The sequence below is a fragment of the Lonchura striata genome, chromosome 6 (genome assembly GCF_046129695.1).
Source record: "Lonchura striata isolate bLonStr1 chromosome 6, bLonStr1.mat, whole genome shotgun sequence".
Lineage (NCBI taxonomy): Eukaryota > Metazoa > Chordata > Aves > Passeriformes > Estrildidae > Lonchura > Lonchura striata.
In genome coordinates, this window is record NC_134608.1 from 33,610,803 (window position 1) to 33,627,196 (window position 16,394).

General features: G+C 38.8%; 1 protein-coding gene across 3 annotated transcripts in view; it reads right to left on the reverse strand.

The window, feature by feature from the left end:
* Positions 1 to 1,672: 1,672 nt before the first annotated feature.
* The window catches only part of DCAF5 (DDB1 and CUL4 associated factor 5), a 67,897-nt gene continuing 53,175 nt past the window's right edge, over positions 1,673 to 16,394 (reverse strand). For all 3 annotated transcript variants that reach the window (XM_021547091.2, XM_021547092.2, XM_021547094.3), the window contains exons 8-9: positions 9,973 to 10,100; positions 1,673 to 3,729 (exon numbers count right to left, since the gene is read on the reverse strand). In XM_021547091.2, the coding sequence (XP_021402766.1) occupies positions 1,921 to 3,729; positions 9,973 to 10,100 (1,937 nt within the window). In that variant the 3' untranslated portion in view covers positions 1,673 to 1,920. The remainder of the gene's footprint in view (positions 3,730 to 9,972; positions 10,101 to 16,394) is intronic.

The following is a 16,394-nucleotide window of genomic DNA, read 5'->3' on the forward strand; positions in this document are numbered from 1 at the left end:
TAGTGTTTTTTATAGGAATGTACAATATAGTAAGTACAGAACATTTTTATCAGTAAGGTAACAATGTATCAGAGCTTGCTCTTATTGCCACTTTTGCCTGTGTTTGCAAACACCCCTTCACCTTTCTCCCCTAGAATGGCAGAGCCAGTGTGGGCAGACAGCCTATGGCAGACTACTTACAGTAGTTGTAAGACAGTGTTTCAGGTCATGTTCTCACTCTTCCTCCCACACCTACCTCTCACAGCATCCCTTCTGAAGTGCTCTTTCACTTTCATCCTGTTTTAACAGGGCTTTTTCCTGCTTTCCTAAGGTATCAGACAGTTGTGGATATGAAATAATTACTCTGAGGTCACTGCTCTACAGCAATGTACTACTAGAGTTGTATTGAAAGCAAAAGTTTCCAATTCCTTAAAATAAACTAACCCTTCCTCAGTACTGGGGCTCGAAATTCTTTGAAAATTAGTGGGGTCCAAAGAAGCCTCTTCCTCTGTTGTACACAGATATAGGTTTTGTGTCCTTTATAGATGGTTTGTTTTCCCTTCACAAAGTGACTCCTCTTACCTTGTTGCTAGGGAAGCAAGAGCAATTCCATCAAGCCAGAACTGAGATGACTCACCAGATACTCCACTCAACAGTGCCCTGGCAAGAAACAACTGTCCACCACAGAGTACTCCAGTATTTGGCAGCAAGAGCTGTGCTCTTGTGCAAGTTCTGATTGCCAGACTTGAAGACCCAGGCTCCTCACATGTGGGGACAGTTCCCTGAAGCTCTCTCTTACATGCAGAACTCTGCTGAATATATTCACCCATCTCCAATTTCCAGTGGTGGAAAACCAACCCTGCTCTGCAATCCCAATCTGTTTTGGGCTGCTAAAACTGCTAAAAAAGCATTTTTCAGACTTTACCAGATGTTGTAACATGAATCAGTTACATTATCCATACTTCAGCTATTTTCTGTTTGGCCTACTGCTTCCCAAAAGTAAGAACACGGGGGAAGGGTGGGCACAACCAAGATAAATCCCAACACCCATAATAATAATAATAATAATAATAATAATAATAATAATAATAATAATAATAATAATAAAAATAATAATCAAAATAAAGAGTGTCTATGTGATATGATCACAGAAAGGCATGTTTCAATTCTTGATTTTTAAAAGCCCTTGGTCAGAATGAAGTCTACAGCATAATACCTGCCTCTTGCCAACACTCATACTTCTATATAGTGATGACACAGTGTTATTCAGCTCTTTAAAAAAAAAAAAAAAAAAGCCCACAGAATTGAATGTCACCATGGGAACAGTCTAAAGTTGAGTTTGGAAAAAGGCTCATTTCCTATAGCTTTTCTGTTGGCATAAAAATAATGTCACTGAACTGTATCAGAAGTGCTTTATGAAGTATCATCTCTGAAGATACCATCCAGTTCTGAAAATATCCTCCCTAATGGTTGCATTTCTTTACTTCCTGAAGCAGAATAAAGGGCCCAGAAACACTTCTTCCCTGTTTTCCTCAATAAGAAATACACCCTAATTGTGTGATCTAATTCCACATTCTTCAGCCTGCAATATGTAGTGTCAGTATGGAAAACTTCCTCTTCAGAAGAACAATTAAACTTTAAAGGAGTTATCCTCATTGGCTGGCTGAACAAATGACACATGTTCACACAAGAATTATTCAGTCAACCATCTTAATAAGGATTTACTTTGAACAGAACCTTGTATGGGTACACTAGACTCAGTCTCATTAAGGAGCAAGTTGGATTTTTATACAGCATGAACCACTGGCAATCTAAAACAGACCCACTGAAGAATGGAATGGAGAATCAAACGCAATGTTTCAGACCCAAGCTCTATGTGCCTTTAATACTTTCTTTTTCCTTTTCTTTCTGAGAGAGTGCACACTACGACATTTGCATTTATCATGTTTTTAACTTCTTTTCTAAGGATGAACTCTCTGAATCTGTATCTTCCAACTCCGCTCTGTGTCTTTTCAGTCCTCCAAGAGACTGAGTGCTCTCACTGCCTGCAGGATGCAGGCCAGCAGAATCCTCTCTTGTGCTCACATTGTAGCTGTTGGAGTCCATTTCAGACAGGCAGCAGTCTCTGTGCAAGGTCACACCCACCTGTACAAGGTTGCCATTATCAGCATTTGAGTGGCCCTGTAGTCCTTGTGTCACAGACTCCTGCTCCCCAAAACTCTGTCCATGGTTGAAGCATGAAGGGTGAAGATGCAAGTGGCCATTATTGTGGTTAACGCAGGAGGGTTCAAAGCTCCTCTCCTCACTGCCATCAGTCTGGTTTCTGGAGCAGTGACCTGACATGCTACAGATGGCAACAGCGGGGAATGGAGGAACCAGTGAGTGATGGCTTGGTGCTGGTTGACAGTTCTGATTATTTTTCTGTTCCGCAAGTCCTGTAGTCTGAATGCAAGGTTCTTCAGTACAGCTATTCAGCCCTTTGCAGTTAGCTTTTCCATTGAGTTTTTTAGTCTCAAAAGAATGCTCTACACCTCCACTACTCGTGTCTTCCGATGTGTTTTCTTGACCTTCCATCTGCCGCTGATTGTCACGTTCATGAGCTTGACCATTACTAGAATTTTCTATCCCACCATACTCTTTTAAATTTTCTCTGTTGTGGTTTTCAGCAGAAAGAGCTGAGGAACCCTGAGGAACTACTGAACTTAAGTTCCTAGCATCTTCCTTAGTTAGCGAGTGTGTTACGCTGTGCCTTCCACTGGTTCCTGGTTTCCCTTCATCATTTTCTCCATCTCCTCTGGAGGATTCACCATCTTTACTAGCTGAATATGATATGTAAGAATAATGGAGCCATTTGTAAGCTTTGTAAATCTTTCTCTCCACTGATTCACTGTCTGAACAAGGAGACGTCCGTTCTTTAAGAACTTCTTTGTTGGCCAAACTCCTTTCTGGTGAAGAAGCTGGAGAGGAAGAAAGATCATCTACTTTGATCTGGGGGTAATCATATATGTCCTCACCTATGTAAGGGGTTACATTCTCTGTGTTAGTGCTAGTCCTTTCCTCCTTTTGCACCTTCTGTCGGCGCCTCAGTGCATTGCGTTGCCTCATCGATGTGCGTCTTTCATTCAGCTCCTCTTCATCTTCTGTGCTGCTGCTGCTGCTGGAACTGCTGGATTCATTCTCCTCGGGACTTGGAGACGGCGGCCGTGGGAAAAGGTCTGTATCTAGCTCTGCCTCGCAGGTATTGTCATCAGAGTCAGACTCATTGGAAAGGGCCAGGAGACGTTTGTCCTGATACTTTCTCAGTGCAGAGAGCCTCTGCTGACGGGAAGCCACGTCTTCTCTGGCTGAGGGAGATGCAGTTGATCTTAAGGCCCTTAAGTTATAGGCAGTTTCATCAGACTCTTCAGCCACGTGTGGGGGAGAGTGATGCAAAGAGGTGGAGGACTCTGACTCGCTGTAAGCGGAGCGTTCGCTAACTCCTGCATGGAGCTGCAGGATTGTGCTCTCACTGAGGTCGCTGTCTGAATCAGAACTCCAGCCCTCGATCTCCCGGCGCACCAGAGAGTCAAAAAAGGCCATCATCCGTGGATCTTCCTGGACCGATTGGTTGGCATAATCGTGGGACAAACCACTGCCACTGTTCAACACAAGACTGATGTACTCTTCATGAGTGTAGAGGCAACGCGAATCATCCTCAATTCTACCATCCAGGTCCCCTGTGCAGTCAGGCTGCTTGTAGGGACTCCAGATCTGTAACAGAAAATAAAAAAAAAAACCCAAATATATATCTTTGAATTAATAAACTATTATAAGCATTTGAAATGGAACAGTAGGTCAAATACCCAGAATAGCTGCAGGTTGCAGATTATTTTTATTAATTTTCACCCCTCAGTACCATACTTACAAGTATTACAGAGCTGTGGGATTTTTTTTTCCCCCTTCACAAATGTGTTTTTTCTGCATTTACTTCACCCATACAGAATGTAAAAGCTCTCACACTGCAAATTATCCATCATTTTGGTAATTCATTGTGTGATAATTTCTCCAAATTGCAGGGCTCTATTTTTATGTAATAAGGAATGCTTACTCACTAACAGTAAGAATAGTTTGTTGCCTACAATACAGTCTTAGCAGCACTAATGAAGGCACTTGTTTCCCAGGAAACTAGAGTTGCTGGTGCTAGTGGTGTAGAGTAGCATTTCATCCAGCTACGTAGTCAATCCCACCTGATCAGCAGGCAGGGAGCTGAATGCATGGAGGTGAAAAGTAGAGCTTCACTACTCCCTTTAGGAAACAGTTATAAAGAAAAGAAATCTTCCAATGTCCTCTGAAGACACAGCAGTAGTTTTAATAGATGAAGTTGAAGAGTTTTACTGAAAGCTACTTTTGAAGTGTACTGATTTCACCAACAGCAACAGTCTTGACTATGCTGTCTATCTATCCTTCGGTCAATTTTCCTGGTATGGAGAGGAAAAGGAAAAAAAAACTCCAAAAGAAGATCCAACAATATCCCTAAGAAATTAGTAATCCGTAGCAAACGTAATAGTTGGATGTCCTCACCCTTCTCAGATTTACTCACAGATTTGAGGGCAATATGATTATGACATTCTGTGGACAACCACTATCACTTTGGATCAGTGGTTTATGGAATGAACAATGCCTTACTGTGAGCAGAGCCAATATGTACCTTATCTACAACAATGCCTTAATGTTCTGCTCAAAAAAGATCTGATCTCAGCCATGCTTTGGTTTTATTATGCTAACAAGCTCAGGGGAAAAAAAATCTATGCCAGCTCTTTATACCAGGTTGGAATTTTGGGATAGTCTTTGGAAAAAAAAAAAATCTAACAATTTTCTCAACAGAAATTAATTTTGTTCCAAACAGATAAAACTGCTAACAAAAAGTGTTTGCACATATAAATTACATAATCAGCACTCACATTACAGATGCCTAATTAACATATGCAACATAGCCTGCTACTATGACAAGCAGCATAAGAAAAGTCCACAAGAATGCCAATTACTCTGTATTCACTGAAATTTTCAATAGTGTACAAAAAACCTTACACCTTTAATAATGGAAGCAAAATTAAATAAATTACCTTGCATCTACTTGTCCAGAACAGCTGGATTTAAGATGAACAAGTAAACTTTTTTCTGGAAGTCTTCCAAATAGGAAAGCTTTTACTTTGCATTTTCTGTAATTTATGGTTAACAGAGCTTCCACATATGATCTGGCTAGATAGATAAAAGAAACACTATTCAAAAATTAAAGTGCTGCAGATATACTTTCTTCTGCAGGCAATCATCAAGCTGCCTTTCAGAGCAAAGGGAAAGGAACATTATATTGTGTTACATCAGGCTGTTTCTAGGAAGATCTCAACATCAAGGTGTATTTTCTATTGGCACTTAATTACTTTTTTGTTATTTTAAATACTTCATCAAATTGTCATCCAGTGCAGTTCTTTAATATGGCACTTGAAACCAGAATGAAGACAGTTCTCTGCTGCTTGGTTCCAGCACTGCACTTAGCAGACACATAGCCCAAAGGACAAGCAGCATGTTTGGATGAAGATAACAAAACTCAATCTAAGCCTACTATGTACAGAATTTCAGCAACCAAACTTAATCTTTTGGAACTATTCAAGAGAAAAGAAAGAATCACTCTTCATCTTCAATTTCTCAGGCTCCACTTCCTAAAGACAACATAGGTAAGAGCCTTCTCTCAGTGAATCCGTGAGAGAGATTGTTGATTTGTGGATACATCACATTTTTTTTAAAACACTCCTTTAGAAAAATAGAACTCTACTTGTTGAAAAGACTATTCTGGGTTGCTGCCTTCTTGATGATTTATGTAGCATGTGTTCAGTAGCTTCTCTCACAACCTTAGATCTTTTCCCCCTTTGTCCCAGTACTGAGCATTTCAGCAAGCAGATCAGATCTTTTTTAGAAGCATTTAGCTTCTTGTAAATGCTTCATACTGTGTGCTTAGACAGGCAGCCTGGCATGCCCCTTCCTCAAATAATCTTAGCAGCATTAGACTGCCTGCTAGGTTTTATAAAGCCTTTTTTATTTTTTAAGGAAGAGAATTATAAAATGCTTAGAGCTGGTATGAGCCAATATAAGTGGAGGAGAGATAGTCTGCTCCAATGTCCCTCTGAGAAAGGCCTGTTTGTAATGAAATTAATCTAAAAAGGTATGTAAAGTGTGCACAGAGATGTTCTACATCCTTGGTAGCACTACCACATCTTTCTGCTCTCACTGCAAGCATCAGAAAAAAAAAAGAGCAGTATAAAATATTGAAAAAATAGCTACAAAGAGTCCACAGTGAGGTTTTAACCTTCCCAGAGAGATTACTTCACAGAGAAGTAAGTAATAAAGAGAAGTCAAGGGAATTCAGGATGAATACCTTGTTTGTATGAGATCAGCTGTCTCTGGAGAATGATATCCCTGCATTTTAAATATTTTGTTATGAGGGACTGCGAAGGCCTGCCAGAGTCAAAGAAAGAAATCAGACTAAGAATCTATCCTTGACAAAATGGGGAAATCTTTAAACTGGTATCAACTGATCCAGTGCTCTCTGTGGCATCTGAAATGGGCTTCTTTGTAAATGGAATGCCCTTGCCTGTTTCTCATCCTCTGACTGATATTATGTTGAGGAATAATGTGATCAAACTGGAGAAAATAAGTTGACAAATCAACCTACTGAGGCAACAATATATCAAGAAGTTCTTTCTCTGTCAGAAAATTAAGGAGATGAATATTACTCACTGATGACCTGAGTACAGATATAAAAATAGGAATAATAACAGAAAACGGGAATAAAAACTGGTTCTCTACTTCAGTAGATATCTACTGACAGCATCTTTGAATTCCTTGTATTCCAGGGTGGCAAATCCCCAATTCTTAAAACAAAAAAGTAGTTATGCCTGTAGCGTGAGAATAATTAAAACCACTTAGATTATCTGATTAGGCAGAGGCAGATAGTCACAATGACATTAATCTGTCACCATAGCAACGTGTGCAAATAGACTTTGTTATCTCCAACACACTTATGATTTTTAAACAAATGGGACCCACAACAGTTGTGCTCTGTTACACAGTATTCTATTTTCAATACAAATCAGATTTTTTTTCTACAAATTCATATGTATTTCATCTATTTTTGTCTTTCCTGGAACTGTCTCCTAACTGCATAGCTCTCTATGGCCCTCCTTGAAGCCCAACACATCAGAGGGAATGCCACATTTATTTCTTCTGCAATGCAATCTCTTTTCCTGCCAGCATATCCCAATGTCTTGCACACTTGACTGAGGGGAAAGTGGTATTTTTCTGTTTAATATTGCTTTAGCCCTTGTGGTTAATCCTTGATGCAAATGATTATTTTAGTTTGCAGCTGCACTTTTTCATACAATTTTACTGAAGTTCAGTAAATAAAGGGCAAAGAACAATTCATTTGGGTTGATGTGTCCACCACACACTGTCTGGAGTTGAGGCTCTGAATATCATCTGATTGTTGGGTCTTATTTTTGGTCCTAGCAGAAATCAAACCCTAAACCAATGAATTACTGAATTGTATTCTTGAGGATGCTTCACAACAAAATAAAACTAAAGCAAAAAAACCATAACCACAAAAAACAAAATAATTCTTGTGCATACTACTCTTTTCTGTGGGGCTAGGCTTGAGATGAATTTGTATCTTATTTGCAATCAGCATAAAAATAGCAAATGTGTTGGCAGAAGCTCATGGAATTATTGAATGGCTTGATGGTGGTGCTATCAGTTCCTCCCTTCTTGAAGTACTAAATTTAGGCCAGCTACTCTAAAAATTAAGAGCTCAGACAAACAACTACTTGCATCCACATTTTTAACACATCACCATGTCTCTACAATTGCAACCAACCACAGTGACGTTATCTTCTGTGACTTAATTCCAGAAAGGGTTTTAGAAGACACTTGAGAGATAATAAAAATGACACTTTTTAAGAAAGTGATTAAAACAAATAAACAAAAAGGAATAAAATAAGAAAACAAAAAATTTAACTATGATTTTTATTTACAGGTTCTTCTCCTGTCATCTCAATTTCTCTGAGTAAGTGCATCAAGCATTTATACAGGGGAAAGACAGCTATGCAAAGGAAAGACTTGTGTTCCCAGCTGTTTTTAATGCAATCAATGGCCTCTCAGAACTGCTGGTGCTGTTTTTCCTGTTTTGCCCTTCTGTTAGTGGCAGTTACTAGTCTCCAACCTGCCCACAGGTGGAATGAAGAAGAAACCACCTTTGTAGAGTCACCTGCAAACTGCTGTGCACTGAAACAGCACCTTTAGAGAGTGAAGTCAGGCAGCTCAGACAAGACGTGAGCACTGAAACAACCCGAGCCCCAAACAAGGCACATTACAACTGAGACAAAAGGACATACAACAAAAGGGTAAGAAGTTCTGCCTGGCCAATAAACTTAATACATTAAACACATTTTCCCTTAATTTGTTTCTAGCTTGAAGTATCTGGGGAATTCAGTTCCTTCAAAGCAGCTGCACAAGTTCCACTGCACACACAGTGACACAACAGGAATTCTCTTCTAAGGAAGCGCTCAAGCAGAGGTGTCTTTGAAAGAGTTACACAACCTGTGACTGCAGCCTTAATCAAACTAACCTTTTAATCACTAGGCAAAAAAAATTGCTCTGCCAAAACCCTAGCAGAAGTACACAAAAGCAACACAGGGGTTGTTTATACCAATGCTAATCCAACAGTCTAAGCACACTCATGCAGGAAGGATTCATAGGGTGAAGGGTCAGCAGATCTAGAATCCAAAAGGGAAAATTCAGGCTGCATGAATCAAGTTCCCAAAGGAAAAAAAAAAAAAAGAAAAAAAGCCTTTGGCAAAACTGTTGTTAAACATTGGCAGTTTGACTGCTTGGAAATTGAAAAATCACTGAGCTGCTAAGACTGTTCAATGCACTTTTGTACAAAGCCTGTATTTAATATATTTGTGATCAAACCTGTCAGGCAGGCAGCACAGATGAAAAGAAAAGAACTGAAATACCAGGGGAAGACAGGAGAGAAGGAAAGCTGAACTACAGTCAGAACCCAAATGCTGACAGTAGCTGTAATGCAAGCAATGCAGTGGAGCATTGAGCCATGGTCCCAGCAATTAGGGACAGCTCTGGTCCATAAGTTGTACATCACTAAAACACTCATTTTCAGGACAAATTCATCCTATCAATGTGTACCTGACAAAATAATTTACCATATTTGAACAACATTATTTATAGCCACAGGCAGGTAAGACTTCCATAAAATTATTCACCAAATAGTTAGGATCAACAGCAGTCCTTTTTATCTTACTTCAAAATTAAGTAGTTATGGCTTTTTTCACACTGTTGATAGACCTCAATTATAGCAAAGTATCTATGGCACCAGAATGCAAATCACATTAGTGTAGCATAATCCTTTGCCTTCCCAACCAAATAACAAAATTGGTTTTGCCTTGCTTCCACAATATTGACTGTATTTCCTTAAGGAAGGAAAATTTCAGAACCTAACAAAGTTTCTTATCTCTTTCAGTTCCAGAGAAAAAGGTAAAAAACTTGCTAAAAGTACAGTACATTGTTAAAGGATTCAGAAAGATAATGTCAAGGTATTGGGAGTTCTTCCTCTGGAAATCACAGAAAAGGTATGTTGAATTGATTCAATGCACAAATATGTACAAAAATTAAAGAAAGCCTTCTGAGGCATTATTCAGCCAGGTCAGTCTAGGCTAAGGTTCAACAATACTCTTTGCAGATACTTTTATTATATTTTAGACCAGAGTATCACAAGTTGTAGGAGATCACATTAGAACCATAACCAAACTCAACCAAGCAGACGAGACAAAACATTTTATAAAACAATAAGAGGAGACAGAATGGGTGTGGACCAGAATGATGCTGAGCAAAACAAAGCACTTCTTCCTGAAAGATTGAAAGAACACATTTTCTGATAACTAATCTTACCTTTATAATCTTTTCAACGCCAGAAGAACAGATCATGTAGGTGTGAGGATTAAACCGCACTTGGTTTACAATTGACCGATGACCTTTCAATACCATAAAAGCACCGTTGACAACCCTGCCAATGCCACCTAGGGGATAACAAGCACATGTGGACATGAATAATTAAATCTTCACATTATTTTCAGTCATAGTCATTTAAAGTCCTATTGTATTTGACAATGCCTTTCAGCTTTATTTTGCAATATTTTAAGGCCTGTGTTAGCTGCAGAATTCCAATTTTATGAGCAACGCCCCTATGAAAAGCCGCAAGTTTGATGAAAAGCATCCTTCCTGCAAATTAGGATTTTGAGGCTTGCTTTGATTCATCTAAACAAACAATGAAAGTCTTTGACCTAATATGACAAATATGCAAATGAGAACAACATACATAATGAAATACCAGTGATGATACATAATGAAATCACCAGTGAAACCTAAGGCATGACACAGTTTGTAAATCTGAAGCAGAGACAATTAAGAGGTTGGCTTTTAACAGCAATACTATTTTGCAAATTTATTTTTTTAAATCAGCAATTTATTACTGTCACAGTTGACTCTAGTCTGGTAAATAGAAAGGACCTGAAATAACACATCTGAACAGTGGGTTATATCATTCTTTGTCACAAGGCAGTGAATTAGCCAAAGTGGAATGCTTTTGTGCTAGTGGCAAAACTCATAACAGAAGCCAATTAACTTTTCTGCTTGGTCATTGACTTTTACTAGGTCTATACACCAAAGCAAGAAACAGTCACACAGTATTTTTTTATATTCATAGACTCACCAGTTAAAACTACAAATTTGTTAGACAGAACAGCTGTATATTTGAATAAACAAGTGTCCATCAACATGCTATGACTTAACATTTTCAGTGAAAGAAAACAAAGCTTTTAAATGCCGGGAAGTAAAAACTGACAATCACTTCAGATGAAAATCAACTTGCTATTTAAAACTTAATATGTTTTAAGTACACCTTACAGAAAATTAAAATAATTTCACTATCTTCTGTGCTACTTACAGTCATCTTTACAGTAAACAAACTTTATGTTCCTCTTGTTGAAAATGTTTGCTATCTTCCTTTTACCCCAACAGGAGCTATTTCAGCTGAAACAATTGCTGGTTTATGCCCTGTGTTGAACAACTTGCGTTCTAAAACAGAGTCAGAGTTCTCCTGTAATTCACACTTCCTAAAGAAAAACTTGCATTACTACTGAAGTGTAGCAAGATAGAAGTGTCAAGGGGAAAAAAAACCATTCTCATATCACCTTTCATTTGTTAGGTTACACAAATGATGAAAACAACTGCAGCTAATGACCTTGTGTACAGCCCCTCTCCTCTTAGAAAGTGCTTATCCTTTTGACTCATTATAATTGCACTCTGAAGAACTGACTGATATTTAACATGGAGAACAAAACATGAGAAGTATTTAGAAACAAGGTGTCATCCAAGTCCTAAAAATCCAGAGACAGATCTTTTACTGCTCCTGGAAAGTGTTCTGCTTTGCACAATTTTTGCACACCAAACTGCTGTCTCATGGCACCTTGGGATAGAAAAATAAAGTTCCTGAGAAAGGGTAAAGTGATGGCAAGTAAATCCAGGGACCAAAATGCACACCTCACTGCACCGAAACTTCACTGAGACTGAGTTACCTGCATCAAGTTCTATTCAGGTACATTTGTATTTTCTGTAAAGATTCAGGGACTCGTTCTGCCTTCAGCCACTGGAGCAATATTTCACCACTGTCAGCAAATTTGACTGAGAAGGAACTTATTGGAGAGCAAGTTCATTAAATGCCAAATTAAGCTCTTTTGATTTTATTTTCCATTTTATGAGCTTCCTCAAGTCCTTTCATTCTGCTCATCCTGCTAGACACTTATGGCTGATGGTAAATTGCTGTTAAACTGCCCTAATCCCACAGCATTCCTTCCAGCCAAATCAGAGCTGTCAGTGCAATTGTATCTATCAAGCCAAGAGTAGATACTTACATCAAGACCAGATCTCTACACATCTTGACCTAGCAGACAAATATTCCAAGAAAGAGAGCCTCAGGAATGAAGAGACAGTTCACTTAGGAAATGTTTCCAAGCCTGTAAGTGATGTCTAAAACAAGTTTTAACTATCCACGGACTGTAGCTGCATGAATTCTGTACCAAACAAGAAATATGTCCTACAAATCACTAATGAAAGAGTCAGAGGGACTATGAGCAAAGAAAGAATTATAATGGAGATTAAAAAATACCATATTCCAATATCTTGGGCTGCATTTCTAAGTAATTCATTGGCCTTTTGTGGTACTGTCAGCAGTGTGAATTAACCCATGGTTATTTTCCTAGTAGAAGAGTGAGAGGAGTAATTTAATGCCAGAAGTGTCTTCTGGGGCCTCCTGCACAAGAAATACCTGGAGGTGTTGAAATGGGTCCAGAGGAGGGCCACAAAAATAATCAGAGTGAAGGAACATCTCTCCTACAAGGACAGCTGAGAGAGCTGGGGTCGTTCAGCTGGGATGAAAGAAGGCTCCAGCGAGAACTCATTGCGGCCTTTCAAAAAATGGGACTTATAAGAAAGACAGACAATTTTTACCAATGCCTGTAGTGACAGAAGAAGGGGCAACAGTGTAGGGTTATATTGGGGAGTGTAGGGTTATATTGGATATAAGGAAGGCATTTTTTCAAATGAGGGTGATGAGACATGAGAACAGGTTGCCTAAAGAAGTTGTGATTGCCCCATCTCTGGAAATGTTCAAGGCCAGATTGGATGAGGCTTTCAACAAGCTGGTCTCATGGAAGGTCCCTGCCTTTGGACACCTCCATCCCAACCCATTCTATGATTCTGTAGTTTTATAATTCTATGAAGGAACTCCAAAGCTTTGTGATTTAATATTGAAGTTCCCTGAACTCCTTTTAGGCAGCTATCAGTAAATTCAGGGAAAGCATAGTAATATAACATACTACCCTCCTCTTAAAATGAAGGTGAACTTCCCCACAAGGCTCCTTAGAAGAACTGCCCAATTACATGAAATTGCCCCAGGAGAAGTGCAAATCTTAGCAGTGAGCTTTTACCAATGGTATGGGAGGCTTGCATATTTTAAACCAGAAAGTATTGACTTCAGCAACACTCTGATAATCTTTATGTCAAATATAATAAACTTCCCCAGAACCTCATTTTTGGACAATCCCTTACTTGATGCAATTTAAGTGTAGAAACTCCTTTGTGTGTAAATGACACCTTTAAGTAAGCTCTTAATGCAAAGTCTTCTCCATCCTTACATTGAAAGCAGTCTCTCTATTTTATAGTAGCCCACCACAGCTGTCATCATATTCATGTGGTAGTTTTGCATGAGAGGCATTCACCAAAACCACTACAATTACTTTAGTATCTGCATGGCAGAAATCTGCCTGTGCTCAGACTTCTCTGGAGTCCCTCTGGTCTCTCAGCAGAGGCTTACCTGCAGCCATACAGCCTTCAGCCATCTCAGAGTGTGAGTTAACTTTACTCATCTCTGCTGGCAAAAAAAAAAAAGCATCTGTAGATTAAGTGGAAGCTAGCTATAAACTGCTTAAATTCCTGATGGTATCTTCCTTTTTTTCCATGTAATAAATTCCATTTCCTTTTGCTGTCTTCCTTTGAAATGGTATTTTTATTTGTATTGTTTCAGCAAAATTAACTTCTGCTATCCTAAAACCACTCAAATTTTTTTGAGGTTTGAGGTTTTTTTAGTGGAAAGGGGTGTTATTTGTTTGCTTTTAAATTTAGTAGCATGCATGAGCTCTGCAAGTCTTTTAAGCATGGCAGCTTTTATATTCTTAGCTAGCTCCAACATGTATAGGCAGTGTTCATAGAGAAGTCATTAGCTTACATATCTGATATTAATAATATTAAAAAAAATAAATCCTAAAGTCTTCAGAGGCTGACTATGCCAATTTTAGAAGGTTTATAACCTCTGGAGGGAAGAAATGGATATGTTCTAGCTGATTTTGCAATACTACCCAGAAATTGCCATGGTTTAAGAGTCCTGAGTAGTGGTTTAGTATTCTAGCTGTGTTGGTCAATGGGTCTGTTTTTATTTGACACTCAAAGTTAAATATCAAGAAAATCACTCTTAATTTATACCCTGCAAATACGTGTTCCAAAGAAGAGTAATAAAAAAATCTCAAAAAGTCCTTTAAAGAATATCCTACAATGACATCTGACCAGCTTAAAGAAGTAAATTTAAAAAGGCTAAATCTAATGTGCACATTTTAAAACAGATTTCCTGTACATGTTTGACAAGAATACCTTTGCAACACAAGGCCTCTCTGTAGGCTCCTGTGCAAAGGAAGGAATATTTTGAAGTAGTTGATGTCTCCCAAGTTGCCAAAGTGATTTCTTCTTGGTTTGCTTTATAAATTTATGTTTACAGTGTTAGGCTAATGAACTACTTCTTAATTATGTGGGTTTGCAAATACTTATGTGAATGATTTGACATTCGAACATATTGCAAACATGCTGAATGGTACATCCCAATGCATTTTTAAAACTCTAGAAAATTATAACAAAGGAGAGTGACAGATTAAGATATCAATCTAACTTCCCCTGCATGAGTTCTACAACAAGAAGCAACATATAGAAAAAGCCAGAATAAACTATTTGAAGGATAAAGAAAAAGCAAAAGTGATAGATTACTGAGAAAAATGTTCTAGTACAGAAATCTTGTAAGAATGTAGAACAGTCTCCAAACTAATGGAAGCTGCATTGTTCCAAACATTAAAGAAACCTGTCAAAATGCCATAGAACATGTTGAGATAAGGAACTATCTTCCACTGGCTCTGTAACAGAGGAGTTAAATGACCTCATTCAGAAGTCTTTTCTATCTAGGACACTGGAAAAGAAATCCCACTGTTTGTTCATATAAGGTAGAAACACATTCCACAGACTAAAGCATAACTTCATACAAGCCTTGTGAATTACTCAAAGTGCTGAAAACTCCTGAGAAGAAGCAGATATTTGCAGCTGCTACCAGCGTGCCATAGCATACCATTCCACTGCAGTACTTGGCACTACAGTAGTAGCTCATTTAAAGTTAATTTAGTTTTCACTAATAGTAATCCAGGATATATTTAGACCTTAGGTCACTACTTTGCATTTGAATCCTATGAGATCATGATGGGCTAACAAAGAGAGATACCATAGTTTGGAAAGCAAATGTACAGCACAATACAAGCAAATATACACAGCATACAGGGCCTCTGCCTTCAGTGCAGCAGATTATGGTTAGGTACCTTAAAAGTCTCTCTGGTCACTCACACACCTGAATTTGTTTCATACAATGGATGCCAGTAGATGGCCTTGCTGCTCAGAGACCCATCTGCAGAGAGGCTAGATTTAACACAAGCACCTCACCCTGAGAGCAGAGGGTCCTGCAGCATACCTTCTTCTGGGATCAGGAATTGACTCCAGCTCTGGCAGCAGCCAGACTTACTAAAGGTTTCTCAGCAACAAAAGCAAAACTGGCTTTTCTTTCATCAAATATGGGTGAGTGCAGGAAGGGGTGGCCAAGATCCCCTCTCCTCCTAGCATGGTAAAAGGACACATCAAAGTACCAAGTGTCCCTCACAAGAAAGCAGCTTCAACTCCATTTGCAGGCTGCTTCCTTTGAATACCCCCTCCAGCTTTCAGGTGAGGTGAAAGGATCAGCAGGGCCTTGCAGAGCTTAAGTGAAAGCACAGGGAGCAGTCAGCTGGTAGCAGCCTCTGCCTCAGACAACGTACTCTTCCAGGCAATCAACTCCTTTGCCTGGCCTATGCCTAGAACCAGCCCCACAGTGGTCTCCAAAAGCCAAAGAGAAAAGTAATATTTAAACATTTAAAGACTATACATAATATTGTAGTGGTAGTGGCTATTTTTGGATGTATATTTTCTCCCTTCTTTTGTTGCTTCTAAATATCTGCCATACACCTTATCTATCCCAACCCTCCCTCTGTTGTTATCACCAGAACAGCTGAACAACAATATGAAAGCTAAGACAAAATTACTATAGAAATAAACTTTAGCACACCCTTCCCACTCTGTTCCCCCTCCTGGTCAGAGAGACATTGCTTTTTTTGCTGTACTTAATGGCATAGGTTCCAACAGGTTTCACAATGTTATTGGAACCATGGAAGTTACCACCAAAAAACATCCTTTCTGAACATAACAGATAGAAAGAAGTGAAATTATCTCACAACCAATAGCTGTCTGCTTGAGTTTTTTTTGTTTGCTTTTTTGTGGTTGGGTTTGGGTTTTTTTAATGGAAGTGTTAACTGCTTGGCTGTGCATTTATTTTGCACTGGTGACTGAAAACATTTTCAATACAACCAAGAGAAAGGAGGTTTTGTACAATTGGATGGCCAGTTGCTAGGGACTAAAGC